General features: G+C 55.3%; 6 protein-coding genes across 6 annotated transcripts; 3 read left to right on the top strand and 3 right to left on the bottom strand.

The window, feature by feature from the left end:
- Positions 1-335: 335 nt before the first annotated feature.
- BGZ61DRAFT_497896 (fatty acid hydroxylase superfamily-domain-containing protein) lies at positions 336-1,561 on the top strand (the record flags this gene model as incomplete). The annotated part of the gene is made up of 2 exons (XM_046251215.1): positions 336-1,038; positions 1,128-1,561. 2 exons carry the CDS (start codon positions 336-338, stop codon positions 1,559-1,561), a joined length of 1,137 nt encoding a protein of 378 aa, XP_046098576.1.
- A 6,562-nt stretch (positions 1,562-8,123) lies between these two features.
- Positions 8,124-9,648, top strand: BGZ61DRAFT_497895 (uncharacterized protein; the record flags this gene model as incomplete). The annotated part of the gene is made up of 2 exons (XM_046251214.1): positions 8,124-8,267; positions 8,431-9,648. 2 exons carry the CDS (start codon positions 8,124-8,126, stop codon positions 9,646-9,648), a joined length of 1,362 nt encoding a protein of 453 aa, XP_046098575.1.
- A 749-nt stretch (positions 9,649-10,397) lies between these two features.
- BGZ61DRAFT_111555 (YL1 nuclear protein-domain-containing protein) lies at positions 10,398-13,712 on the bottom strand. The gene is made up of 2 exons (XM_046236935.1): positions 11,375-13,712; positions 10,398-11,316 (listed from the first exon to the last, which is right to left on the bottom strand). The coding sequence occupies exons 1-2, from the start codon at positions 13,605-13,607 to the stop codon at positions 10,607-10,609; spliced, it is 2,943 nt and encodes a 980-aa protein (XP_046098574.1). The 5' UTR covers positions 13,608-13,712; the 3' UTR covers positions 10,398-10,606.
- Positions 13,713-15,723: 2,011 nt separating this feature from the next.
- BGZ61DRAFT_460099 (Alpha/Beta hydrolase protein) lies at positions 15,724-18,312 on the bottom strand. Its single transcript, XM_046246989.1, has one exon. It carries the CDS (start codon positions 17,996-17,998, stop codon positions 16,118-16,120), a length of 1,881 nt encoding a protein of 626 aa, XP_046098573.1. The 5' UTR covers positions 17,999-18,312; the 3' UTR covers positions 15,724-16,117.
- Positions 18,313-18,548: 236 nt separating this feature from the next.
- Positions 18,549-20,953, top strand: BGZ61DRAFT_460096 (uncharacterized protein). Its single transcript, XM_046246988.1, has 3 exons — positions 18,549-18,850; positions 18,990-20,096; positions 20,150-20,953. Exons 1-3 carry the CDS (start codon positions 18,840-18,842, stop codon positions 20,748-20,750), a joined length of 1,719 nt encoding a protein of 572 aa, XP_046098572.1. The 5' UTR covers positions 18,549-18,839; the 3' UTR covers positions 20,751-20,953.
- A 2,636-nt stretch (positions 20,954-23,589) lies between these two features.
- BGZ61DRAFT_483156 (uncharacterized protein) lies at positions 23,590-24,904 on the bottom strand (the record flags this gene model as incomplete). The annotated part of the gene is made up of 4 exons (XM_046249458.1): positions 23,590-23,739; positions 23,774-23,906; positions 24,012-24,255; positions 24,625-24,904. 4 exons carry the CDS (start codon positions 24,902-24,904, stop codon positions 23,590-23,592), a joined length of 807 nt encoding a protein of 268 aa, XP_046098571.1.
- Between the last annotated feature and the right edge of the window lie 1,365 nt (positions 24,905-26,269).

Below are 26,269 nucleotides of genomic sequence, written 5' to 3'. Positions count from 1 at the left end.
CTCCGAAGCTCCCGGCGGAGTGCGTGCAGCTCCGCTGTAACTCGGACTTGGCGCCACACCAAGGCCTGTGCTAGGGCCCGAAACCATGGCAATCTAAACCACCACTTCCCCCCCAAAGCTCAAATATCGAAGCCGTCATCCAGCAAACTCCCCTTTCCTTCACCTCCAACTGCTTCTTGTGCAGAGTTCCAGCCCTTTTTTGGCGTCTTGTTTCGGTGTTTTGCCACTGCCTCTGCCTATCCGGCTGCGCTCCTCCTCATCCTGCCTGCCCCGTTACAACACCACCACCACCACCGCACGCGACGACGTCTGCTCGCACTCAACACCACCCCGTCATGGGCAACGACTCGTCCATTGCCGCCGCCGCCGCCATGGCCGCAAACCACACGCTTTTCGAGACGGCCCTCCCGCCGCTCCCGACCTACAGCCTCGAGCCGCAGGCCGACCTGCTCTCGTGGATCTCCGACTTCTGGCTCTCCCTCGTCGTCCCTGTTGTCGTGTACTGGATTCTCTCCATGTTGTTCCACACCATCGATGTCTTCGACCTCTTCCCCCAATACCGTCTGCACACGCCCGAGGAGATCACCAAGCGCAACCATGCCTCGCGCTTCGAGGTCGCCCGCGACGTCATCCTCCAGCAGATCATCCAGGTCGCGACCGGTGCCGTGCTCGCCCTGACCGAGCCCCCCGAGATGACGGGAAAGACGGAGTACGACATCGCCGTCTGGGCCACCCGCCTCCGCCTCGCCCAGCGTGCCCTGCCGACCATCCTCGGAACACTCGGCCTCAACGCCACGGCCATCTCCAAGAACTTGGCCGACTCATATCCGACGCTCGCCGGTGCTGTCGCCGGCGGATACTACCCTCACCTCACCTCCGCAACCGCCGAGCCCGCATTTGCCGGCTGGGAGCTGAAGCTGGCCGCCGTCATCTACCACGTCTTAATCCCGGGCGTCCAATTCCTCGTCGCCACCTTCATCCTCGACACCTGGCAGTATTTCTTGCACCGCCTGATGCATGTCAACAAGTGGCTGTATGGTGAGTATTTGTCCGGTGCTTCCGTAGCTGACGAAACTTCCCTTGGCCCCTGAATCAATGCGCTGACATACAACCTCTTCTCTCAATAGCTACCTTCCACTCGCGACACCACCGCCTCTACGTTCCCTATGCCTACGGCGCCTTGTACAACCACCCCTTCGAGGGCTTCCTGCTCGATACCGTCGGCGCCAGTCTCGCCTTCAAGGCCACATTCATGACCCTGCGCCAGGGCATCTGGTTCTGGTCCTTCTCCACCATCAAAACCGTTGACGACCACTGCGGTTACGAGTTCCCCTGGGACCCCCTCCAGCTCATCACAAGCAACAACGCCGCCTACCACGACATCCACCACCAGCACTGGGGCATCAAGACCAACTTTGCCCAGCCCTTCTTCACCTTCTGGGACACCCTGCTGAGCACCAAGTACACGGGTTCGCGCAGCAACAAGCCCGCCGCCTACCGGAAGGAGGGCGACAAGGAGGACACCTTGAAGGCCGCCAAGGTCCCTAAGAAGGACAACTAGAATGAAATGGACGACATCTACTTGTTTTTGCATTCGGACACGGGATACATGAATCAAACCAAACACAAATCCTTTACTTGGGAATCGCCCAGGTGTGCCATTTTCGCCCACCTGTCGCCATTTGATAGGGGCACTTCCTCCTTTTGGATCGCGAAGTAATGACATCGACAAGGACCAACAACGAACGGCTTGAAGCTTGCGATAATAATATTATTTTTACATCACGGATTTTAATAGGGTTGAGCGCAGCAAACGGTTCTTGCTGTGCGTTGATTCTTTCTTCTTTCTCTCTTCTCCTGCTTCTCCTACTTTTCCCTCATATTCTATTCATCCCGTCCTTCCCTAGGACCTCCATTTATCTATGCAAGGTCGGGAGCCAACGGACAGGATCTGGGGCTGGGACTGCAACTGGGTTTAGTGTTCCGAGGACGGGTTCGGGCGGAATCCCTTAACCGTCGACAGCCTATTTTTCACCATTCATGTACGATATTGTTAGGGATCAAATTCTGGGGCGCGAAACAATCCTGCGGTGAGGAAGGGCGGCCAATGAGGAATGCGGAGAGCATGCCGAATCCCATCTATTCTTTTTCTTCTTGTGTAATGCGGGCGGGCTCGGAGAAGGCAAACGGAACGGATATCTTTGATATCTCGGCATCAGGGGTGGTTAGCAAGAGGGGGAATTTTGCATGTCCCAGACTCAGACTAATAATGTATGTACCACGCAACACTTAATTGCCTGGGTAACTGTGCAGAAAGCGACAACCAAAATGACAAACAAGAAATGGATATACCGTGTATGAACCCAACTCAAACCCGCTGCGGCCTCGAGCTCGCACGCGTCAGCAGGTGACTGACTGCTACTATTGCGTGTACGAACTGGACGTCCCGGGTGCTGTGGATGGTGTCGTGCCAGGGGCGCAGGAAATCAGACGACGAAGGGCAACTTCATGAGCCGTGCGTTGTTGGCTCGAGTCAGCGTTGGTTGTTGCGGTGAGGATTGATGAATCCGGCTGGGCGGAGACCGGGGAGGTTGTGCAGTGACTTGCCCGGGCTTTTGTGAATGGCATCATGGCGTCTGTGGCCAACGTGTGAGTTATCGTGTTGGTTGAAGATGATAGGGGAAGTTAATCTGTTGACATGGTTGCCAGGAGGGACATGAAGGGATTCACGGATCTGTTGTGATTATGTCTCTCTGTCTGGAACAGGGCGTTCAGTAAAGTTCATCTGACTTATTGTTTCTCGGTTATTTTATAGTGACTCCTTACATGACGGACATGAGCCGAAACAAGCACGAGGGGTGCAGAGAGAAGAAAGACAAGACGGCAGTGTTGTTGGCATACCCTATATCACACCCGCACATGACACAATTCGTAGCTCCATGGATGAATTGTTGATGCAGTTCTCTAACTTCCCAAGTTCAATACTCAGATCTAGGGTAGGTCCACAGGGAGGCATCCCACGTCATCGAGCTGCAACTCGTAATTGCATCGGGCATGATAATTTCCGACTTCTCGTCTATCGCACTTTAAACCAGACCCAGAAGCAACAGCGCCAGGCACACCAAACAACCCGCAATTCCGCACGATACTGCAGATCTAAGCCATGAGGGGGCCATTGGAGCCATCACATATCACATGGCAAAACCAGACAGTGTCTCTGTTTGATTTTCCCAGGGTCTGGCTCTCGGGACAGCCGGCGGAGAAGGGAGAAGCGGAGTGGGCCGGGAGGTTGGGACCAATGCAGTGGAAAACGTCAGTGCTTCGCCTGGTCTTTCTGCTCGCTCGCCTTGGGCTTAGGTTTCTGGCGATGGAGACATGTTTTCTGCCCTTGTTTGCTTCCGGCTGAAGGTTCCGTCCGCGCGGGACGGGGGCTTGATGGGATGATTTGCTTTGCACAAGCCATTTCGGCATTCATTAAGCCTCCGCCTGTGGACGGGTAAAGGCGACACCGAGCCACGTTTGGCCTGGATGCGTCACCCGCTGCATGCCTCGCACAGGCAACAAGCTACGGGCGCAACAGGACGGCGAGGCAATGTCTACGCAGTAGGAAAAGAAAGCAGAAACATAGCCCAAAGCCAGAGGCACCTTGTCGATCGACGACGCACCAAGCAAAGCTAAAAGTCGTAACCGAGCCGTGCAAAGCTGCATGGCTGCTGCGTCAACACCATCTTCTCCATCGCTGTGCAGCGCCCCAGTTGGACACCCAATTAATAGGACGTCGGCCGGCCTTCTGGAAGGTTTTCAATCAGCCGTGGCCCCACGCCTATTAGGCTCAGTCTCAGCCCCTCCCTCACGTCAAAAGGTGGTCGCTGCAGGGGGTGGGGGGCGCAACTTGGCGGGGAGGGTTTGATGGGCGAGGTGATTCGATCACGCCGGTGAGCTGATGATGGAGTGGCAAAGCTGAAGGGAGGGATGTAGGGTTGAGAGGATTGTGCATCGCGGGACAGGACTTGTGCGTCCGAAGCGTCTTCACGTATGTACGTGCAGCATGGCGTCTGCCACGGTTGCACCTCATTGCAAAATATGCATCCGAAGCTGAGCAGCTGCGTGCGCCTCGCAGATAACCGTGATGTCGTGGCTGGCTGTGGGTGATTGACGTGGGCGTACCGACTACCAACCAAAGCTTCGATGGCCGAGGCCTTTACATGTGGCCGCATACTTTCCAGCTGCTGAGGTTTGTTGATAATTTACCCATGGCAAGCTGTGTCGCTAACCACCATGCTCGACGTCATGACGCGCCGCTCTCTGCCGCGGGCCGGAGGCAATTCCCACAAGACCTAAGTTCCCCATCGAAACAGGTCCATTCGCATCCAGGCCTCCGAACCTGCGACAGAGCAGGGCGGCTGCTGGCCTGTTCAGGCGGTCGTCAGATGTTCTGGTGGACTCGTTTTGGTGGACGGAACAAGCGCGCAGTCTGCCAGTGGAGCCAATCAGCCGAGACCCTGCCCTGCTGGATTGCCGCAAATGGACGGATGCCAGCGCACGCCAATGTGGGTTGGCGGCAGAGCCGGAGGGATGAGCAAAAAGGGCGGCATGGGCTTGTTTCGAGACAGGCCTCTATTGGAGACCGAATTGGGACAAGAGAAAACAGTCGAGACCGAGATGGCCTGCCAAGCGACTTGCGGGCTACAATGGCTTTGTCATTGTTGTTGTGTTGTGCTCCCTGGTGGTTGTCTCAACGCCGTGACAGCACCGTAACATCCGGTGGCTGTAGTGGTTCATGCTGACCACGCCCACCGCTGGCATGGGAGAGAATTGGCTGAGAAGCAAAGTTTCGCCCGGAGCGTTCGTTTCAGAAGGTAGGATTCACGGTGGCGAGAGACGCTGTGACTGGCCGCACAGTGGTTCATCAGGGGGACTCACCCAAAACTGGGCCCCAGGACCCTGATGTTCATGCTCTGAAGGGAATGGCGGCAGCCGTCAGTCAATAAATTAACTACGGAGACTTACCTCTAGGCTATGGTGGTGACGTGACGGTGGGTGGCTCGCAGTCCATTGGCTGTCAATTCCACCACCACTTCTCAAACTCCTGGCACGCACTTCCGGCTGCCCCGTCCGCAACACCAGGAACTGCACCCATTTCACCAGAGGCCATCACACACATCAACTCTCCTCCAGTCCAATCTCCATCGTACCCGCCCCTCCCCTTCCCAGCTAGAGGGGGGACCGGCCTGGAGACTTTTGGGTTCGATCACACGGGCCCTGTTCATAGTCAAATCCACAAGGTCTCAGGCTCAGGCTAGGCCTGGTGCAGGCTAGCTGCTTCAGTAGTCGAGCGGCTGGCTGACAATCCCACTCTCTGCCGCCCAATCACGCGTCTCTGCTGTTGTCTTGTCAACGAACGACACCACTCGCGCGCGCGCCCTCCAGTGATGCTCCCTCCCGCGGGCCTTGCTCCCAGCTCCTGGGGCCTGTCTCCAGTTAAGGACATGTCTCGCCTTTGGAGCCTCTCATTGTCCTCCAAATCCCCCCTTCTCCTGGCTGTCTCGTCTCGCATTGTGGCTTCGTTTGGGAGTCGGCGGATGTCTCGCCTTGTGTTGTCTTTCCTCGTAGTCTCGCATTGATTGTTTTTGTTTCGTCTCGGCATAGCAGCGTTTCAACAATGCCTTGTTATGATTGCCATGCTTAATTCTCATCCTCATTCTCAGGTGCCGGGGCCAATAAGTGGGCGAGCTGAATGCTTCAAGCTACTCGGTGCTTTTTGTGACACTCTCGTGGCAGATCGCCTCCTCATTCGTCCTCACCATTCCCTCAGCTAGATTAACATATCCATCACTTATCCCCATCGTCGCTAGTGGTGCCGATGGCCTCGATCGATGGGTACATGTACCCCGTAGCAGCTAGTCTGTACAGCAGAACCCCAATAATCCCATGCGACGTAGGGGGGGGGGGGGATAATTCCGCCAGGCCGCTTCTCGCTTCCCAAACCAGCAAAAGATTGAACGCCTCCTGAGCCGGCCTTCCCGCCAATTCAGCCAGTTCAGCCAACCTGAACCCTCGTGAGCCAACCTCGTGCGTGGATCGCGAGCTGTCAGCCGTCGTTTCCTTCCTTGGCCGAGCTGGACTGGCCTGGACTTCATTCGCTCCTTTGCTCCTTCCCGGTTGCGTCAACCACGGACGAGTGGCTTTCCCCCGCCGGCGCACCGCGACTGCTTCCTCATCTCCGCCGTCAACCTTCAATCTCCAATTCTCCAATCCCCTTCTCCTCCTGCATTTGCATCTGCATCTCATTGTGTGGTATTGCATTCCTCATTTCCCGCGCCTCTGGAATTTCGGCACCCTCAGGAACCCCTTCGAGAAGCAACAGCCGGCGTCAGGATCCCTTCGAGACACTCATTCCGAGGACGGCAAGGACCCGGGCGAACCAGTGAATCACCACGCTGCCTACGCCTCGCTCCCGAGACCTCGAAACACCACGGCTAGGCGACTGCGACGCCCTGCCTCTACGCCCTGGGATACGAAGTACTCTACCGCATGTTCGGGTGCTCACAGCACGCCTAGGTTCACGGCCAGGGCTGCATCCACGTCCACGTCGAACAGCGACGGCGATCCGACAGCAGCAGCTTCACTAGCCGCTCCCTCCGCGCTTCCCCTAGGATCCCAGGCCTTCTGTTACGGATTGTCTGCCCATCGCTTGTCCCCGGTTCACTCCGGTCTGGTCTGTCGCCTACGCCCCTGTGCTCTAGGCCCTGTGTCTAAGGCCCAGTACCTAAGCGCCAGCATCACGCCGCGCTCCATAATTCCCCATCCAAATCCAGAACAAAACAGCTCATCCTCGAGCCGGCATTCGCCCAAGCTCGACTGCAGCTCATCGCGGCGCTTACCACGAGCCGTCCCTGGCTTGCCATTGGCCGGCACCACTCTCACTACCGAGTCTGCAATCTGGATTGCAAGCTCCTGCGTCTGTTGAGGCACGCAACGAGCGCTCTCGCGTTTCATCGCTTGCCATAATTGTCAATTGCGAGGTTTCCGGCACAAAATAGCATTCAACTAGACGCCGTCGTGGGCCGGTCCCCCGGCAAGCCAGACGCGCTTCGCAAAACGAGGAACGGGTTCCTACATATTTACACAGGCATTCGCCCAGCCAGCCATCATGGATCCCTCGACGACTCTCGTTACTTTTCATCTGTGAGTCTGGACTCTCTCTTTGCTTCTGCTTCACATTACCAGCCATTTTCTTTCTTTGTTTTCTTGGCTGCGCTGCAATCTTACCTCTCCCTCTCCCTTTTTTGCTGGCCGACCTCTCCCTTTTTTGCTGGCCGACCTCTCCCTGCTTCCGCATTCCCACTTCTGAGACACCGTTTATACGACCGCACCTGTCTTGGTCTCGTGTTCACAGACCCCATTCATTGATTCACCCATTCATTCACTTCCGCCCTGGCCCGCTTGAGCTTGCTTCTGCGCCCTCGATCGATCCCCGTGGCCCCATCTCCCAGCATTCCTTTTGTTTTGTCCGATTTATCGACCAGCCTCGTTCTTAAGCGACCGGGAACCGTTTTGGGCCCTGTCTTAGCTGCCTTGGTATGCTTCTATTTTTTACTGCATTCGCCCTGAACCCCCTTGCTTCCCTCCTAGCCCCCCCTGGTGCTGAGACAAGGGCCTCACATCGTACTTCATGCTTTTTCCTTTGGGGTGACGCGGTACTCAGCCAGCCTCCTTGAGTGCGTGGCAGCGGCTGCGGTCTGGCTCTCGGAATGTGCTGGCATGTGCTGTGGCCGGCTGGGCCGTGGCCTGGCAATTTGCATTTTTTTGTGCTGGCAATGCAATGTAATGCTGAGTGGTTGCATTGCATGGCTGGTTGCAGGCGCAAGACGCCGTCGTGATGGGTCTCAGTCCTCCCTCTGCACATCTGCGCATAGTGGCTCCCCGCGAATCTCAGCTGTCATCGCAAATCCCCGGCCCAGTGGCTTGTTTCATCCAATTTCCTTTTCGTCCCATTCTCCATGCCGTTGCCCGACTTTATCGTGCACTCAGCGCTGACAAGCAACCCCAGTCAAACAGACCCTTCGGTCCAGTCCGTGCTGCTTATTGGGTCGTGGGACAATTTCTCCCAATCTTACCCCATGGAGCGAGACGTCCGGCGTGGCCGTGGCCAGTGGAGAGGATGCCATTCTTTTCGCGACATTTTCTGCGACGACGCAGCTGGACCGGGCACCCCGTACAAGAGGCACGGTGGTCTCAAGATGGGCCACACCTACTATTACTATGTACGTATGAATAGGGTCATTCGCCCACTTATTCATTCTCTTTCCGTCCTGTCAATCAATCATCAACACACTCCCTCACTCGCCCACTGACAACCCACGCTCCTTACAACACTCACTACCTATTTAATTCTTAATCATGCATTCTCTGACAAGGAATCTCCAGTACGAGGTGGATGGTGCCGTCGAGACTCACAACACTGCTCTGCCTTCAACAACTGCCTGCCCATACATGCCTGGCCAGACCGTCAACACCATGATCGTTCCTGTCGAGCAGGCTCTCCGGAAGCGAAGTGCATCTCTCAGCTCCATGCGTCTCACCGACTTCATGACTATGGACCCCGAGTCCAAATTCGTCACTCCTCGACCCACTCCCTCAGCGATGGCCGACAACGCAACCTTGCGCTTAGGCTCATCGCCATTGCTCAACCACAAATCATCGTCTCGATCACTCTCACCGGCCCCTGCATGGAAACGATTCTTCTCTCGAAAGGTGACGAGTCGCGATGATGAACGTGGCCGATCACCAGTCCGCGAGAGCAATCCTCGCTCAGTTCCCGACGACTCGGATGTCCGATGCACAACTCCATCTGAAGGCACTCGCACCAGAGACATCTCCCCCGAGTCCCTCCGCCGCTTCCTGTCTGATGATGTTCCATCCCGACCTGGTTCCAACCTCAGTGTGAGACCGACCTTGGTCATCCCCGATGAGACACCCGAGGAGAACGACAATGACGAGGACAACGATGACGATGACAACTTTGCAACGTCTGCCGTCTCCGAGAATCCGGCTTATACTACCGGCCTGACTCCTCCCCCCTTTAGGCGCACTGCATCTTCCGAATCCGTTGGTCGTGTCATTAACTCCCGTTCTCTCACTCTCATGCCCACGAGGCCTTCGAACTTGACCGTGTACGAGACCCAGGAGGTGCCGGCATCTGCTGTCATCCCGTCCCGGCCCAAGCTGGAGACCTCTCGCTTAACATTGTCTACCTCATCGAGCTACTTCGCGTCTCCCGTTTCTCCCCAGTACCCCGACGAAGATGCTCAGGCTTTCTACTACGACTTGACCGACGATGAGGACGACATGTTGTCGAGCAACAACAGCGATATCATCTCCTTCCAGCCCACGGCTAGCACGTCAACTAAGACGGAGTCTTATGAGTGTTACAGCCTCCCCGAGCCGGAGGAGAAGAGAAGCAAGATCGTTGGACCTCAGTCTACGTACGCTAAGATCAACTCTCCTACCCTCCTCTCCCGTGCCCATGTCGACCTCTCCGTCAGCGGCACCAACCTCCTGGGCTCGCCCATTGATAACGGCCTGGATGATTTTGCCAACGAGCTGAGTTGGATAGTTGACGTGATTGGCAACAAGCGCGACTGAGCATTGGCAACACCGTCCACATTGGCTCAACAGCAACAACATCACCTCCCTCTGACATACTCTTTTATCCGACAATGTAAACAACAACCTTCCGGCGTGGGCTCATGCCCTTCCCCACCCACAAGCTTCAGCATTTAGACGGCGTTTGGTTTGATTTGACATTTTATTTAGCGGTTTTCAACACTATCGCTATGGCCTGGGCTCTAGTAGCAACCAGGGCGTGGCATCTTTGGCGTTTTCATGGGCGGAATAAAAGGAAAGAGGGCGCGAGCATCTCTGGTATTGGGAAGCGATTACATGTTTATGCCCTTTCCGACAATGGAGGCTCTAAAATGGATGGGGAATTTGGGCAATGGAAAAGGGAATTGGCATATACTTTGGGAGACAATTAGGAGGGTAGATGTCCAAAGGAGACGGGATGTGACAAACATGTTTTGCAACGCAATTTTGAGAATGCATTAAGAGAGGATGTGCCATGATTTGCTTATCTGACTCCGGATGAGTCTTGAGGATTTAGATAGATGAAGAATGAAGCAATCATGAAGCAAAACAAACTCAATGTTCCCAATGTCGAAGGTGATGTGATGTGATGTGTAGATATCTCAAACCCTCCTGGGTAGTGACAACTTGAACGCTATTGTTATCTGTCGGTGTTGTATACACTATTTAACGTGATGTGCCAATACATAGGTCATAAATCGTGTGCGTACGAATAGAAGTAGAGGGGATTGCAAATAGCAATATTTTACGTTCTAGTTTATACCAATGTAGAGGTTCTCATCATTTCCAAACTAGACAGACAGTCCTATTCTGTTCTGGGCGCTTTCGTCCATTGGGTCTTGTGACGTGCAAAACCGGTGGGTATCTATATGTACATACGCCTGCCTCTCTAATCTATCCGATAATCAACATCTATTCATACACGCCGCCGCTTTACATCATGTAAGCACGGCTCCGCTTATTTTGCTGCCTCCATCGGCACAACGGCAGTATTCGTGGTCGAGGGGGGGTTTGGTGCCTGCTCAGGTGCTGTAACCTGGGGTGTGACAGGTGTTGGTGTTACCGCTGCAGCAGTAGACGGATTGGACACGACGGCGGGTTTGGGCACTTCAGGTGCTTTACCCGCCGGGTTGGCTGTCTCTGGTTTGGGCGGGAGGAGTGCTGCTCCCGGAGCTTTTGCCTCTGGGGCTTTCACCTCTGCGTCCGTCATCGTCACCTCGAGAGACTTTGCCTCCTCTGGCGGCTTCACCTCAGGGGCCTTCACTTCGAGGGCCTGCACCTCAGTTGGTTTACTCTCCGTGGGCTTCACCGCTTGGGGCTTCACTCCAGCAGCAGGATTGACCTCGGTGGGCTTCATTTCAGGGGCTTTCCCATCATCCTTTTTTTTCTCTGCCATAACTTTGCCATCTGAATCTTTCTTCTCTTCATTTGCCTTCTCGTCAACGGGCTTTTTCTTGTTTGGGTTTAAGAATCGCTCGGGCACTCCGCGGGCGGCAGTGGAGCCACTGCCAACCCATGCATTGAGGATCTTGCTCCAGCGGTGTTCACCACGACACAGGCGCTGAATCTCGCGGTAGGCATAGGCATTGTAATACGGCAGCCCTGTCTTTGGATCGCGGTAACGAGCGGGGTGGTTTGTAATGACGCAGAGAGGTGCAGGAGAGGGCTCTGTGTGGAACGGGTTAGTATATGGGTGCTATTTTCTTGGTGGCGGAGAGGAACTTACTGCCGAGCTTGGTCATCTTGCGACCGAAGATGATTTGGGTCTGGACAGTGCGGTCCTTGATCCCGTTCTCATCAAAATTCTGGAAGACGATGGCATTGCGGGCGCCTGTAGAGGGCTGTGGAGGTTGGGGTGGTTGTGCCGGTGTGTCAGAGGTAGCCGATTTGTTTGGGGCAGCTGAAGGGTTGGTGATGGGCTGGAGGTCCGTTTCTCTAGGAGGAGCAGGGATCGAGGTAGGAGTGGAAGTGGAAGACGGTGTAGGTGCAAGTGTAGGTGCAAGTGTAGGTTTGGGCGGCACGGGGGTGGCGAGAGAGATGGAAGGACTGAGTCTCTCCGGGGCCGCCATGCTAGACAGCGTTGGAGGACCGGATCCCTGAGAGGTATTCGGCAGAGCCAGGACGTTGGACTTGAGATTGCCAGAGCTGAAGCCTAGCATGGGTTGAGCAGTGCCGTTGACGCCGATGCCTGGCGGGGGAGCGAGAATGGGCGCGGCGAGGACACCGGATGGCTTGGATTCCAGGGGGCGCGCCAACCCTGATGGAGGAGTCATGATGGATCGTTGGGAGCCCGGAGGAGCAGAGGTAGGAGTCGGGGCTGGAGCTGGAGCAGCCAGACCACTGGTCGGTGGAGGAAGGAGAGGGGCTGGTGCGGCCAGGCCGTTCGGAGGAGGAGCGGGAGCAGCTAGGCCACTGGGAGGTGGGTTCGGAGGAGTTGGAGCAGCGAGGCCATTGGGAGGTAGAGTCGGGAGAGTCGGGGCAGCTAGGCCATTGGGAGGAGGAGACGGAGACAGAGGGAGAGGTGCTGGAGCAGCGAGGCCACTGGCGATAGGAGGAGGTGGTGGAGGCGGCATCGCCATTATCCGGGGTGGTTCTTCGGTCTTCGGCGCAGGAGGCGCTTCAACCGCCGATGGAGTCTCCGCAGGCTTCGCTGGAGTCTCTTCGACCTTGACAGGAACTGGTGCATCGCCCTCCTTGGGTGTTGGGTCCGCCGTAGTAGCAACCGTAGTAGCGACCGGAGTAGCAGCCGGAGTCTCGGCCGGGGGCAGCGGAGACGTCTGTTGTGGTGGTTGATCCGACTCGGGCTTCGGCTTCAGAGTTCCATCGTTTGTCGCTGGAGTGTCTGCTTTGCCATCTTCTTTGCCGACTTCCTTGATACTCTCCTTGCCCTCTGTCTTGCCCTCTGCACCTTCGTTCTTGCTCTTCTCCTTGTCTTTGTCTTTGTCCTTTCCCTTCCCCTTGTCCTTGTTCTTGTCGACCCTCTCCCTCTTCTTCTTGGCCGGCTCCTCTACCACCATGTTCCTCCCCATCCACTCGCCAATACCACTCCAGAAGGTAATCACGGGACCCTTGAGCGTCCTCTCGTTGAGTGCCGCCAGCCGTGCGCGCCGGTCCTCCTCACGCTGCTTCTCCGCCACCTCCCACCGGTTCAGGCTCTTGCTGTTGCGCTTCTCGACGATGGCCGCTTCGCGTAGCCGCTCCTCCTGCGTCATGGGCGGTTTTTTAAGAGCCTCCAGCCTCGCCGCCTTTTTCTGCATCTGCGCCAGCTGCTTCAACCGCTTCGCCTCGCGCTCCACCATCTGGTTGTGTAATTGCTCCTTGGACCAACGGGTCGTCGATCGCGACGAGGCACGGGTCGGCATGTCGGCGGCTGACGGTAGCCATGAGGTGCGCTCGGATTTCTTCTTGGGCCGCGGTGCGGGCATCGTAGACATGGGAGCAGGCGAGGGAGCTGCGGGCGTCGTGGAAGCTGCGGGCGTCGTGGGATCGATGCGGACCTTCTTGCGAAATTTGACGGGGATGGCTTCCTGGGCTTTGCGTTTGCGTTGGGCGGCTCGACGCTCCTTGGCCTGCTTCTCCAGCTCCTTCTCGCCTTCGAGGTCGTCATCAGCATTGTTGTTATTGTTGTCTTCTTCATCTGAAGAAGAATCCATATGAACGTCGGACCCGTCATCGTCGACATCGGTGAATCCCTGGTCGTTTTCGTCCTCGGCAAACAGCAGCTCGAGATCTGAATCGGGCTCCTCGTTCGCGAGCATCGACTTCATCCGGTTGCCAGCCGTGGACCGGCGTTCGCGCGTCGTAGCCAGCCATTGGACCTGCGGCTCGGTGTTCGTCTTGCTGTCAGAATTGCTGCCTCGGCCGGTGGCGATGCCAGCGTCGCTGTCGCTGTCGCTGTCGCTCGACGAGTCGGGGGATCGAGAGTCGTCCCTTTCCGAGGGTTTAGCTTCTGACTCCATCGCAAAATCATCCACTTGTTGGAACCCAGGGCGAGTGCTCGGAAATCACATGGCCCTGCGCGCATGCAAGTTTGCGGCTTTGGTGGATTCGTGGGTGGGTTTTTGGGTCGAAGTTGAAGGTGGCAGGAAGACGCGTTTTGTGGTGGGGAGTAAATTTTTGGTCGCTGACATCACAGGGCCACGGGTAGCCTACTGTAGTACTGGTCAACACCAACCACCAACACAGCACTGAATCCCTCCTTATGTCTAGTATTGGATCATTCTTGATAACAGGAAACATGGGAATATGCACTCTACAATTAAAACACAGAACTTTATTTAGTTTGGGAAATACTTGCGGCTGCGCTTGCGCTAGGTCCACTACCTTAGTCCAGCTGAAACTTTACTAGGAAGGTTATACGTACAGCATGAGTATTGCTATTCGCACACAGGTACTAATTCCTTCAACTAAACCTAGGCAAATCAATATACCTGCCATATGTATCAAGAGGCAGGGTGCCCTAGTACACACATCCCCAGAGGGGGGACTAGAAGCTCAACAGTAAAAAAAAATACCAACAATCGTATCAACAATAACCTGCCATATGTATAGAGTCAAATGGTATGATCTCTTACGCCTTAGGTCTATCTTGAAAAAATATTACTTAAATACAAAGTAAACCTTTAGGTATCAGTACTAACTTTAAGGGTTGCATTTTTTTATTTTTTATATGGTCGTACATTGCCAATTGTCTTTATGAATAGAGCATATGATTATGTGTGGCTGCTCACTCAGATAGTTCGTTGACTGTAGACAAACAGGGATGAAGTCAGCAGGGTGGAAGCCAGAAGGGTTGAATTGAATCTTAAGGCAAAGACTAGTGTGCAACAACCTTATTGTTCAACTACTGTCTCTTCTGGTGCTGGGTCTAGCACTTACTATTTGTCTCTATCGTTTGAAAATACTGTATGACTTTGATCTATCTGTTGACATTGAGTAAAGCCAAGAAACCAAATACTTATGTGTGGAGAATACCAAGCTCGTTAGTCCTGACAGTTATGTCGGCTGCTGACATCACATAATGCATGATATCTGAATGGACGCATCGGAAGAGCAGAATGTCTCACAAAGGTAGGGGAAGACAATGGGGTGGGTAATATAGCATCTGCAAAGACGTTGGAAGAGAAGGGCTGGAAATGGAAGCGCCGCAATTGAATGAAGTAACTATCTTGGTTTGTAACCTCCATGCTTGATTGTTCAGTTCCAGAGAAACGGACAAAGGTAAGAGAAGTACCTGGGTATGGCAGCATGTGAATAATGACGCACCTTGCTGGTAGTTTGAGAAGGTTTGTGCCAACCCATAGAGTGTAAGAAGGTATTAAACCACACAGTCCCTTTCTCACCCCCCCGCCCTTAACCTTGCCTCAATCTTCCTTTCCGCCATGCCTCCCTACTGACCTGGAAGGTGGTGATGAAGTAGTACATGCTACTGGACCCCAGTTGTCAAAGGGACTAGACGTTGGCGAAACTATCCAAGTGAACAATTGATGCAACTGGAAAAAACAAGAAGATTGACGAACGTTGTCAGCTTGTGTCCACTCAACCAGTGCCTCTAAATCTTGAAAATTGCTAGAATATAAGATGATAACGATCTCTTGTTAAAAAGGAGCTTGTCACTAAGTACTTTGTACCTTATTCTGGTCCTCACCAACCGAAATCCTCACGGATATCCCATGTTGAAGCGGCCTCAGGTTTGCGAAGCACCTGAAGCAGAAAGAGTCGACACCACCGTCAAGACAACCCCCTTCCCATCCACTTGCACGCCCCGGGGAGCATAAACATACACAATATCCTAAATGTTATACACTTTATGCATATAAAACATTCGATACTAATACTTAGTCTAGATCCTAAGTTACACTCAAACCCATCAAGGATCCTAACACGTGAGCCAAAGATTCCCAATTTGAGCGGAGTCTCCCAGCGATGCAGAAAGGATTCCAGTTATAATATGCTATCTTGTTTCGGCCAAGCTTGGACGAGGGAGTGCAGGGCAGACGTCGGTGTGTTCTTTGACCATATTGGGCACTCTTGGCATCACAAATACTACAAAATATGGAACTGATTCACAGAAAGTTTTTGAAACGAGCATCATGGCTTCGTCATTCTCTGAATTCCCCACAGTGGGAGTTCTATCTGTGCTCGCAATGGTACCAGGCACTCTCATTGGTAGTCCATTCATCTCATCAAATCCAACGCCCCCTGTCCAATCCAACCCAAACCGAGACCACCTGGTCACGTCCTATGCTTATATGTGTATGTGTATATGTATGAATAGGAATATGATATGATCCCCTAAGTGAAATCCCGCTTCCTTGACAAAAACTAACCAAACTTCCAACGCCAGACAGGTCTGCGACAGAGCTCGCTTGCTCCGGACGCAACTGCCATTGAAATCGCAAACCCTCATGTCCTATCCCCAAAGGATCTATATGTTGAATACCAATTTCCCGAGTAGCTCCTGGGATCCCTACATCTCATCCGGCCAGAATTCCAACTCTTCTCCATCCCACTCCTTGCAATACCAGAACCAGCTTCGGCGAAGGCAATTGCGCTCTGGAGGCGAGGTGCTGGAAGGCGCTGTAGACGTGGCCGTTGGCAAGCCGGTCATGGAGGGAAGGGTAACAGGGCTAGGCTCGGTGTCGGTTGCCTCAGGGACTTCATCCCGACAACCCCAGAATCTGCCGGGCGTGTGGCAAGTCGTGGTTGGCGTGGCGCTGGGCTCAGAAGTTGTGGTTTCCGTCGTGGTCTGATCCTTGCATCCGAACCAGCCAGGCGTCTTGCAAGTGGATGTAGATGTCGAAGTCGTCGTAGTTGTAGTAGTCGGACCGGGAGTTGACTGGTCAAGGCATCCCCACCATCCAGGGGTCTTGCAGGTAGTGGTCCGAGTCCGTGTCTTGGTTGTAGTTGTGCTCGCCGTGGTTGTGCTGTCGGTCCCGTTGCTCTCATACATCTTCCACTCGCCACAGTCTCGACATTCTGGGGTGCGGTGGCACACTGGGACATCATCATATTTGGTGATGACATCATCAATAACGGATCGAATCCTGTGGGTACCGATGCCAACTCGCCATCCCTTGTCCGCAACAACATCGTAGACGCACTCAAAGCCCGTGTGGCACGCTGTCTGCATAGCATACCCTGCAAAAGAGCATGAAGCCGTCGCTCCGTTGCATGTGCCGATGTAGACCGGGTCCGCCGTGTGGCCAAAGTGATATGCACCGGTATTTTCGCGGACTTGAGGGAACCTTGGGTCGGCACCGGGAGGATTGGGAAGGCCGAGTCTTGTAGCTGGGAGAGCCTCCGGGACAGCCTCAAAGGTGACGACGGGCAGGCCGTAAGTCAATCCAAGCATCGAGGTGACGGCTCCGCCAAGCGAGTGGCCGGTCAGCCAGACCATGGCATTGGGGTACAGCTCCGTCACGTTGGAAAATAGCTCGCGAGCAGCAGTGTAGTACCGGTTCTCGTCTCGCAACGCGTCGACCACGCAGGTGTTGTTGCAGGTGAAGGTGTCGGTGGCGCAATCGCAGACCTGATGCCAAGTCCACTGACCTTGTTGGGCGCAACAACAACTGAAGAAGAGGTTGTCGTTGACCTTATCATTGGTGGTGGTGCCTTCGCCATCAAAGACGGCCATGGATGTGCCCTTCAATCCGATGACAATTGTCGAGTTGGTCTCGTCGGCAAAGACGTGGCCGCGGAGACCATCGCCCTCCCATCCGAAGTCGGCAGTGCGGTTGAAGTGAGGCCCAACTTCCTCCCAGTCGGCGTCGGTGTCATTCCCGACATAGGCGTTGGCGGTCATCCTGGCAAGGGTCAAGACGGTCTCCTTGTCTGTGATGTCGGGCGACGAGACTTGGTCGAGAGTCCATGCCGATGCATCCAAGACGGCCGTGTAACCTTGTCGCCGAGACTCGGCCACCATAGGGTCCACGATGGAAGGCCTCCGGTCTACCAGTCGCTCTATCGACGAGGCGCGGCTCTTGGCCTTGAGCTGGAAGATTTCCTGCTCATCGTAGCCATCCTCAGCGGCTAAGAACACTCTCGAGGTTTCATGGACGACGTCCCTCTTCCGGTGGAGCCCCGGATGCCGGTAAGTGCCGTGGTGGAAGATGTGTCGGAGTGAGAAGGTGTGTTCGGCGGGCACGGGGGCCTCGGGATTCGGGGGGAGGGCTGGGCCCGGAGGCAGCAGGATTTCGTCGCTCAAGTGTCGGGCGCTGTTGTCGGCGGAGACGAGAGTCGGGGTGAAGGCGAGGAATGATAAGAGCAGCGCCGCGGAAACTCTGGCGGCTGAGGCGCACCTCGAGCTCGGTGGCCGGGGATGATGGGATGTCATGACAGGGCGCACCATAGGAGATGATGATGTATCAGGAACAGCAGAAGAGATGTATCGAGGGAAGTATGAGTGATGGGGAAGAAGGGGAAGAATGAGCGTGGTGATGACGAGGCGAAAGAAGAGCGAGGACTAGAGTCGGAGTCGGAGCGACGGAGAGAGGCGGAGGGTAGCCAACGATGTTGTCATATCTGGCACGCGGGCGCTATCGCCAGTGGAGCAGTGCCGAAAGGGTTCGTAAGTGAGGTATCCAGGTGCCTGGAGACGGAAGCGGCCTAACTGTTGGGATGGGATGCCAGTTGCTGGGGAGGTATCTTTAAATACGAGAGTGGCGCTAGAAGTACAAGAGTCCGAGCCTGGCGCTAACGCATTTCGTTAAAGAGGCTGCAGACAGGCATCCGTTGATACCCTGGCGTCTCAGCGCGGCCCATGTGACCCGCCGACTGTTCAGATACGTTGGGGTCTGGCGGTTATCCGCGAATTTACTGGGGCGGACGCCAGGCACGCAGGTACCTCTTCCACCGGAGTCTATCTCGGTCTCAGTGGCTCATGCGCCTAGCGTCCCCTGCAAACGGGCGTATCTCGCACCTGTGACCGGCATATGTGTGGTACGTACCGGGGCGGGTTATAGTGCTTCACGGGGGGTCGCGCGCTAGCCCAGCTGTCCAGCGCTGCTTGCACTGGCGGCGCGTGTTTTTGGCGCGCCGACCGCGAAGCTCTCTACGTACGTCTCAAATTTCGAGTTGGTCTGATCGCATCTTCGTCGCAACGGCGAGAGAACAGAGCTTCCACTCTTCCTCCTCTCACCACCCTCTCTATCTCCCCGTCTACATCTGGCTCTTGAAGCTCCGCCGTCGTCATGACTGCCATGTGAGTTACCTCCCGATGCCCAATTTCTGTTTCCCCGTCGTCACAGCGACAGCGACCATGGCCAGACCAGGCAAGGCCAGACAGGCTGTGACGATTGTCCGCCGTCAGCACCCAGCTAACCATGACCCGTTCATCGCAGTGAGAGCTTCGACAACATCTACTTGGACCTCTCCAAGGAGAGCGGCAAGTGCAGGTTCGCCGAGACGGGATTCGGCTGGAAGCCCTCCAGCGGCGGCGACACCTTCACCCTCGACCACGCCAACATCGCGGCCGCGCAATGGAGCCGCGCTGCGAAGGGTTACGAGATCAAGATCCTCCAGCGCGCTAGCTCCGGCATCATTCAGCTGGACGGCTTCTCGCAGGAGGACTACGACCGCCTTGCCAAGGTGTTCAAGAACTGGTACAGCACCGCCCTCGAGAACAAGGAACACGCCCTTCGCGGCTGGAACTGGGGCAAGGCCGAGTTCTCCAAATCGGAGCTCACCTTTAGCGTCCAGAACCGCCCGGCCTTTGAGCTGTCCTACTCTGACATTGGCAACACCAACCTTGCCGGTCGAAACGAGGTCGCTGTCGAGATGACCCTGCCCCCGACCGCCGCCGCCGACACTGGTGCCAACCCCCAGCTGGGTGGCGCTCGCGCAAAGGGCACCAAGGCCGCCGCTGGCCGTGATCAGCTCGTCGAGATGCGCTTCTACATCCCCGGAACCGCTACCCGCAAGGAGACGGAGGGTGAGGACGCAGGCAGCGAGAACGGCGAGGAGGTCAAAGATGCGGCTGCCCTCTTCTATGAGACGCTCATCGACAAGGCTGAGATTGGCGAGACGGCTGGCGATACCATTGCCACCTTCCTGGATGTTCTGCATCTCACCCCCAGAGGTCGTTTCGATATCGACATGTACGAAGCCTCGTTCCGCCTTCGTGGCAAAACATACGACTACAAGATCCAGTACGAGGCCATCAAGAAGTTTATGGTGCTTCCCAAGCCCGATGAGACGCACTGCATGCTCTGCATAGGCCTCGACCCCCCTCTGCGCCAGGGCCAGACCCGCTACCCCTTTGTGGTGATGCAGTTCAAGAAGGACGAGGAGGTGACGATCGACCTCAACCTCAACGAGGAAGAGCTCAAGAGCAAGTACCAGGACAAGCTAGAGCCCCATTACGAGGAGCCCCTGCACCATGTCGTGGCCAAGATCTTCCGTGGCCTGGCCAACAAGAAGATTTCGTCCCCTGCCAAGGACTTTATCACGTATGCATCGCCAGCCCCTTTTCCACCTTTGTCCCGTACTAACTCGTGTGTAGACACCGGAACCAATACGGAATCAAGTGTTCCATCAAGGCCAGCGAGGGTTCCCTGTACTGCCTGGAAAAGGCCTTCATGTTCGTCCCCAAGCCCGCCACATACATCGCCTACGAGCAGACCCAGTCTGTCACCTTCTCCCGTGTCAGCGGTGCTGTTTCCGCCCTCTCCACCTTTGACATCACTGTCCTTCTCAAGAACGGCGCCGGTTCGTCTCAGTTCAGCAACATTAGTCGTGAGGATCTTAAGGCTCTCGAGAGCTTCTTCAAGCTCAAGGGCCTGCGGGTTAAGAACGAGATCGACGAGGATGCCAACATGCTGGCCGCCGCCCTGCGCCAGCAGGATATGGACGACTCTGAAGACGAAGTTGTTGGGGCTAAGGCTGACCGAGGCTCTGCCGATGAGGATGAGGAGAGTGTCGACGAAGACTTCCAGGCCGACAGCGACAGCGACGTGGCGGAAGAATTTGACAGCGACCACGAGAGTTCTGGCTCTGGCAGTGATGCTGACAGCGGCGTGAACAATGATGACGACGACGGTGATGAGGAGGAAGAGGAGCAGGAAGAGGAAGAGCGACCCAAGAAGAAGAAGAAGACTGGTTGAGAATAATATCTAGGTCGGGGCTGTATCTTATCAGGGAAGCCACAACACTATAGGCAGGGGGTGAGAGTTAGGATGACAGATGAGAACCGAGTTGAGGAAAAATCTTGGTTTGAGACAAAGAGGGACGAAACGGCGTTCAGGCTGGAAAGATGGTCACACACACACATATGGGCTCATGTAGTAGTAGTAGTAGTAGTAGCAGCAGATGCAACTCGTGGATTTCAATAGGGCCTCTTTCCCCTTCTCTCTTCTCTCTCGAAAGTTGGTGTTCTGAATCGAGATGCGATTGGACCGTGCTGACGCTGCAGAGGCCCTCCCTCAGAAGTGGAATTCTGTGCTGATCAACTGTCTGCATCATCTCGATCTGAGATGACCAGCTTGACCACGACTTGGGTCTTGGCGTAAGACCCTTTTCCCATGCAACTGCGAGTGTGATGTGATGCGAGTGCAGACGGACGGCCGAAAGCCGGGTCCATAATCCCGCGGCACAGAATTTATTGTTTTGTTTCTGTCCTGAGCGAGGGCCGTAACCCCGGAATGGTTCCCACCGAGCCCGCCCCCAATCGCCGATCTCACCCGTTGTCGCAACCCGCATGGAGAAGAAGCCTTCACCAACCCTTGATGGGCCATGATCCGACGAAAAGCGGCCGCTTCCGTGCGTCAAGCGAACCTGCGGCGCATGCGCACACTCACTCACACTGTCACTGTCACTGTCACTGTCACTGTCACTGTCACTGTCACAGTTGCAGTCAGTCACTCACTTACTCTCTCGCACACACTCGCCGGTCCCTGCTTTTTAAACACCCGCACGCCCGCCCCTGGCCCCGGATTCACAGGAAGCCCGAGATCTACCGGGCCGGGTCGGCGGGGCCGGCGCTGTCCCGCAGGTATTTTTGGATCGACGGTTCCAACGTCTATTTGAGGCAAAAGACGTGCAACGGACTATGAGGTTGCTCTGAGGATGGATACTAGGGGGGGGAGCGTGCGAAGGTGCAAAAGTTGTCCTTGGCTTTGGGGGCCGCTCGAGAAACCATTGGCATAGTCTCTAACCTAGGTACCTATCTAACTATAGCTACCTACCTTACCGTACACGCGATTGAGCACAGTGCACTGGAGTTGCTCCTCGTCACATTACCTGTCACTTACAACCAGCATCTAGCCCGTGCATATATTGCGCCCCGCACCGTGTAAAATCAACTTAATTTGCTGTTAGTCAAGACACGCCATCCCATATTGTTACAGCTCACATTTCGCGCCTTCAGATACGCTTGGATCTCGCTCTCGGAACTCGATGTCGCAAGACACACCACTGCAAAAAATGCCCACGCCCTCGCTACCAAAAAAAAAGCGTCTCATGCCATGAGGGCCGAGCACCACATCGTGGCGACTGCGTCCCGCTGTCCATTCGCTGCAGCGTCGCGCAGCTCATCATGTCACTCGATTGATCCGCTGAGCGTGCAGTCACGGGATACACATGTACTCATTTATCGGGAGACGTTACGCCGCCACCGAAAGCTGGTGATGTCGACGGAGCCGACCCAATTGCCGATGATCCTCGAGTCAATCTTTGAGTGTGAAAGACGGCCCAGGTTTGACGGACTCGCCCCGCCACTTACATCCATCCCCGGCCTCTTTCAATGCCCGGCCTCTTTCCATCCCCGGTCTTTCATTCTCTCCCCTTCCCGTTATGAAATTTCGTTTTCGCTTTGAAACGGCCCAAATGCAAAATTGACATGCTGCGTCAAGAAACCCATTCCCTGTAGAGTGTTGATCCTGGCGTTCAGGATGGCACGCCCCTCGGATGAGCTCCAGTTGGAATTCTCGAATTCTCGAATTCTCGAAATCTTTACCTGACTCGATGTTAGTGGAAACGAGGTACTCCCAAGATTCCACCCAAGGATGCCAAGGCCCTCGAAAAAATTATGGGTTGATAGTTGCATTGCTCACGTCTTGGTTAGGGGAACAAGCGATGTGTTCTAATGTTAGCAATGGCCTATATCCCCCAGCCGGACAGACGGGATTCAAGTCGCCTGTAAAATCACTGGTACATCCTCGGCTATGCCCCCTATCGGTATACCGAAGCTCCTTGATCGCATTGAGACACCCTCGGAAGAAAAAGTGACAGGATGCTTCATGGGAGCACATCCGAAGGTCAAAAAACCGGTAGCTATCCACTCTTGAGCGGCTCGAGAACGCCTCTGCAATTCCCGAGGTGCGCAGGGGGACGTGGACATGACAGGTTCGCGGGAATGTCAGTCTACGGCACAGAATCGGGGCTATATGGGGTGATATTAAGGCTTCGAGTGCGTTGATCCATTGCGACACGGGCGACGCAAAGGTTACTCTTCGACTTTGGCGGCAGTTGGACTGAGGAGCTGAGTGGAACGATTGAGGCCGATGATGTAGCTGAAAAGGATATTTGGCCTTATAGGTTTCACTCTACTATCAGCAAAGCGTTCGCAGATCAACATCCGCTTCTAGCACTCCCAGCCGCCCATCCAATCTGAATGGCTGCATTTACCAGCCCCCAGGCGGCTCTGCTCAATTCTCCGCCTCGTATTTGCGTCCCCCACCCGTTGGGGTCGAGCATCTATGCTGTCTCTTTTTGCTGTGCCTTTTTTTTTTTGCTGTGCCCGTTTCTGCTGTGCCTCGCAGGTGCAGCACCTGGGACCTCCGCGTCCACTTTCATCCAGCAAGGGATCGCAATCCCTTAGATACACGGATACAGCAATTGATAGTAAAATTTCTATACCAAACATTTTTATTTAGCTTTGCATTGCCCGCTTCTTCTTATAGTGGAATCTTAGGTGGCAGTTCTGTAAACACCTCGGGGCGAGTATCACCAGATGGCGCTACAGCAGAAGGTCGGTACCAACAAGGGCAGCACCAACAGCAGGTCCATGACGACGACACCAACGACAGACACCAGCCGCAAAGGAAGGAACCACACGATGACGGCGAAGGTAACAATGACGTCGATTCGTCCGTCCTAGAAGAAAAAAACAAGAGTGTGCCACACTAACCCACAAAAAACCGTTGCCCGCATCCCATCCCGCTTCGCTCCCCTGACACCAGAGAACATACACCGACTGCCCTGTTGCGGCCCTCTTTCCAACGGCGGCATCCCAACTCAGCCCAAGACAAGATGAAAAGGCACTAAGAGAGTTAGTCGCAGAGACAGCACCCGCTTTCGACACTTTCGTCCCGCCCGGCGGGGGCATGGACGAGAGTCAGCGGCCTTCGGGAATGGGATGTGCTCACGGCGCCAGCGCCCCCAAAGACATCCCGGGGTGTGCGTGATTAGGTCTGTTGTTGGACGCACCATCCGCTACGTAGTAGGTAACGCGGGAGGAGACCCGGGAGGGATGTCCAGGAGGGCCCCCGGTATCGCCAGCCACGCCCCCGCTCCTCGGTTGCAAATGCAGGATCAGACCACCCATCAGCTCCCATTGCCACTGGCCAGAAGAGGGACAATGACGGCGGTGGACAAGGACGAATGCGTCTCCTGCATATCGTCAGCCGGAAACAAGAGCGGCTGCAGTTGACAGGTTAAAAAACCTTCATCACCACATTGAAGAGTGACCCAGGTAGTTGCTGTTTTTTTTCTCACTTGCTCTTGGCCTCTTGGAAACTCACCTCATCTTCTGGAGATGTCGGCTGGCCGGGCTTTGAGTGGTGTCATTTGGCGTCATGATTGCCATTTCCAAAAGGCCGGCCCCTTTCCCCGAGCTTTCTGACTTAAAATCATGGTCCCGGTTCATCTTTCCTCAGCCAGCCAGGTGGCCCGCCCTTCTTCCCCCAGCCGTGCCCAACCGTACCAATCGTACCAACCAGACCAGCCGTACCCAGAAGCTGGACAACTAGGCTGACGCACCTTGGCAAGGACCCTGAATAGTGAGAAAGACAAAGATAACAGGCTCCGCCTTGTCGTCTCTCTTCTCACCCCTCCACTCCCCTCCCCCTCCCCCTTCCTTCCCCCTTCCTTCCCATCTCCCCACCGCCCGCCGGTGCCCGGGAACGGGGGAGGGAAGATCACGATTCTGAGCAGTCAGAATGTCCCAGGATGATATCGCATGAGACGGGGGCTGGAGGGGCAAGGGGCCATGCCATGGAAACTTATACACGCTCGCCATGCGCCGTCCCGCACTTGACATGTGAGCCGTAAGGCTTCTCGGACGAAGGCATCCAATGGCCTGGATGGGCAGGGCCCTCTGGCTGCCGATCAGTCCTCAAATGAGCCTGGATACCCAAGCTTTTTTCCACCCTCGCCTACATGACCTAGGTTGGAGGACGGGCAGAGGTCCCAAAGCGCCCCTTTGGTCCTGGGACTTGGGTATTGGGCGGTAAGGGCGGGGTCTTTCGGCACCAACTTCAATTCATACATCCGACTTCCTTGCAAATTGCAATTGGACAGACGGATTCCGTCCGGCAAGACGTCAGCTCGAACCCACTCATGGCTTCCCCTGTTATCCATCCGCTGGGTATTATCAAATTGTAACAGCCGTAACGGCCGCGGCCACAGGCTCTGAGTACATGTCGATTATTCTCATTGGAAGTTGCTATTTCACGTGAGAGAAATAGAGGGTCGGTCTCGCTTGACCCCAAAGAGTCCCCAAGCCCAGTCCCCAGCCCTAGCTTTTTGACACCGGAGAATCCACGACATTGATTCCCAAACGAGACAAGCGAGGCGACGGCCAGAGGATTGTTGTCATCAGGGGCTCGAGCCACTCTGCTCAAGCTCTGGGTTACCATTGGGTATACCCCGTGACCAGTCACTCGACCTCGGTTCTCAGCTTTCTCGGAAAAGAGGAGAAGACAATAGAAGGGGAAACAGGAGACAGAAAGGGGCTATCGACCCAGGACCAGCAACAGAGGTGACTCGTCAAAGTCTGGGCAGACAGGAGCACGTGTTGGAGAGAAGGAGAAAGAATAGGAGAAGGGGAGACAGAGACGGAAGGAGAGATCAGGTGAATCCCGTGAGTGCCGACGATGGAAAAGTCACCCTACCCAGCATGCAATCTGACATCAACAGCAACATCCTATCGACCACAAGTCGAGAAACGGCAGAGAGGCACCAGGGCTCAAGGGGGCACTACCCAACAGATCGGTAGACCCATCCGCTCATCTAGGTGGAAAGACATCCGATTGTGTCGCTTGACGCTGTCTCGTGGTGCCGAGAAATCTTTTCAGTGGGGTGACCTGGTGTCTGGCAGCACGAGACACCAGCATAGCCCACTCCCTAGGAGCAATAGGGCCAGAGCACGATCGCTGGACCGATACCGATGCGGCTCTGTGCGGGTGGCGTTCGAACACTCCAGCAAGCTCCGGTGACGTCGAATCAACGGCATCCCACCGTATAAGCTGCCGGCTTCCCGGATCGGGGGCGTAAGTTGGAAGGCGGCGCCGGCGTTGGCTCAGGCCGCGCAAATCCAGTTGACCAAGAGTCAACCAAGGCGTTCCAAGCTCGAGCTCAAGCGCAAGCCAAGCCGCGTGGAACAAGAAAGCCACCGGTTCCCTCC

Source organism: Ilyonectria robusta (genome assembly GCF_021365365.1).
Source record: "Ilyonectria robusta strain PMI_751 chromosome Unknown BGZ61scaffold_24, whole genome shotgun sequence".
Classification (NCBI taxonomy): domain Eukaryota; kingdom Fungi; phylum Ascomycota; class Sordariomycetes; order Hypocreales; family Nectriaceae; genus Ilyonectria; species Ilyonectria robusta.
This window is presented reverse-complemented; position numbering and strand designations above follow the sequence as displayed.

Coding starts and splice junctions, on each gene's coding strand:
- BGZ61DRAFT_460099 (XM_046246989.1), bottom strand. CDS start 17,998: ATGGTGCGCCCTGTCATGACATCCCATCATCCCCGGCCACCGAGCTCG.
- BGZ61DRAFT_460096 (XM_046246988.1), top strand. Junction 20,097..20,149: donor CCTGCCAAGGACTTTATCAC/GTATGCATCGCC, acceptor ACTCGTGTGTAG/ACACCGGAACCAATACGGAA.
- BGZ61DRAFT_111555 (XM_046236935.1), bottom strand. CDS start 13,607: ATGGAGTCAGAAGCTAAACCCTCGGAAAGGGACGACTCTCGATCCCCC. Junction 11,317..11,374: donor CAAGATGACCAAGCTCGGCA/GTAAGTTCCTCT, acceptor CGTTCCACACAG/AGCCCTCTCCTGCACCTCTC.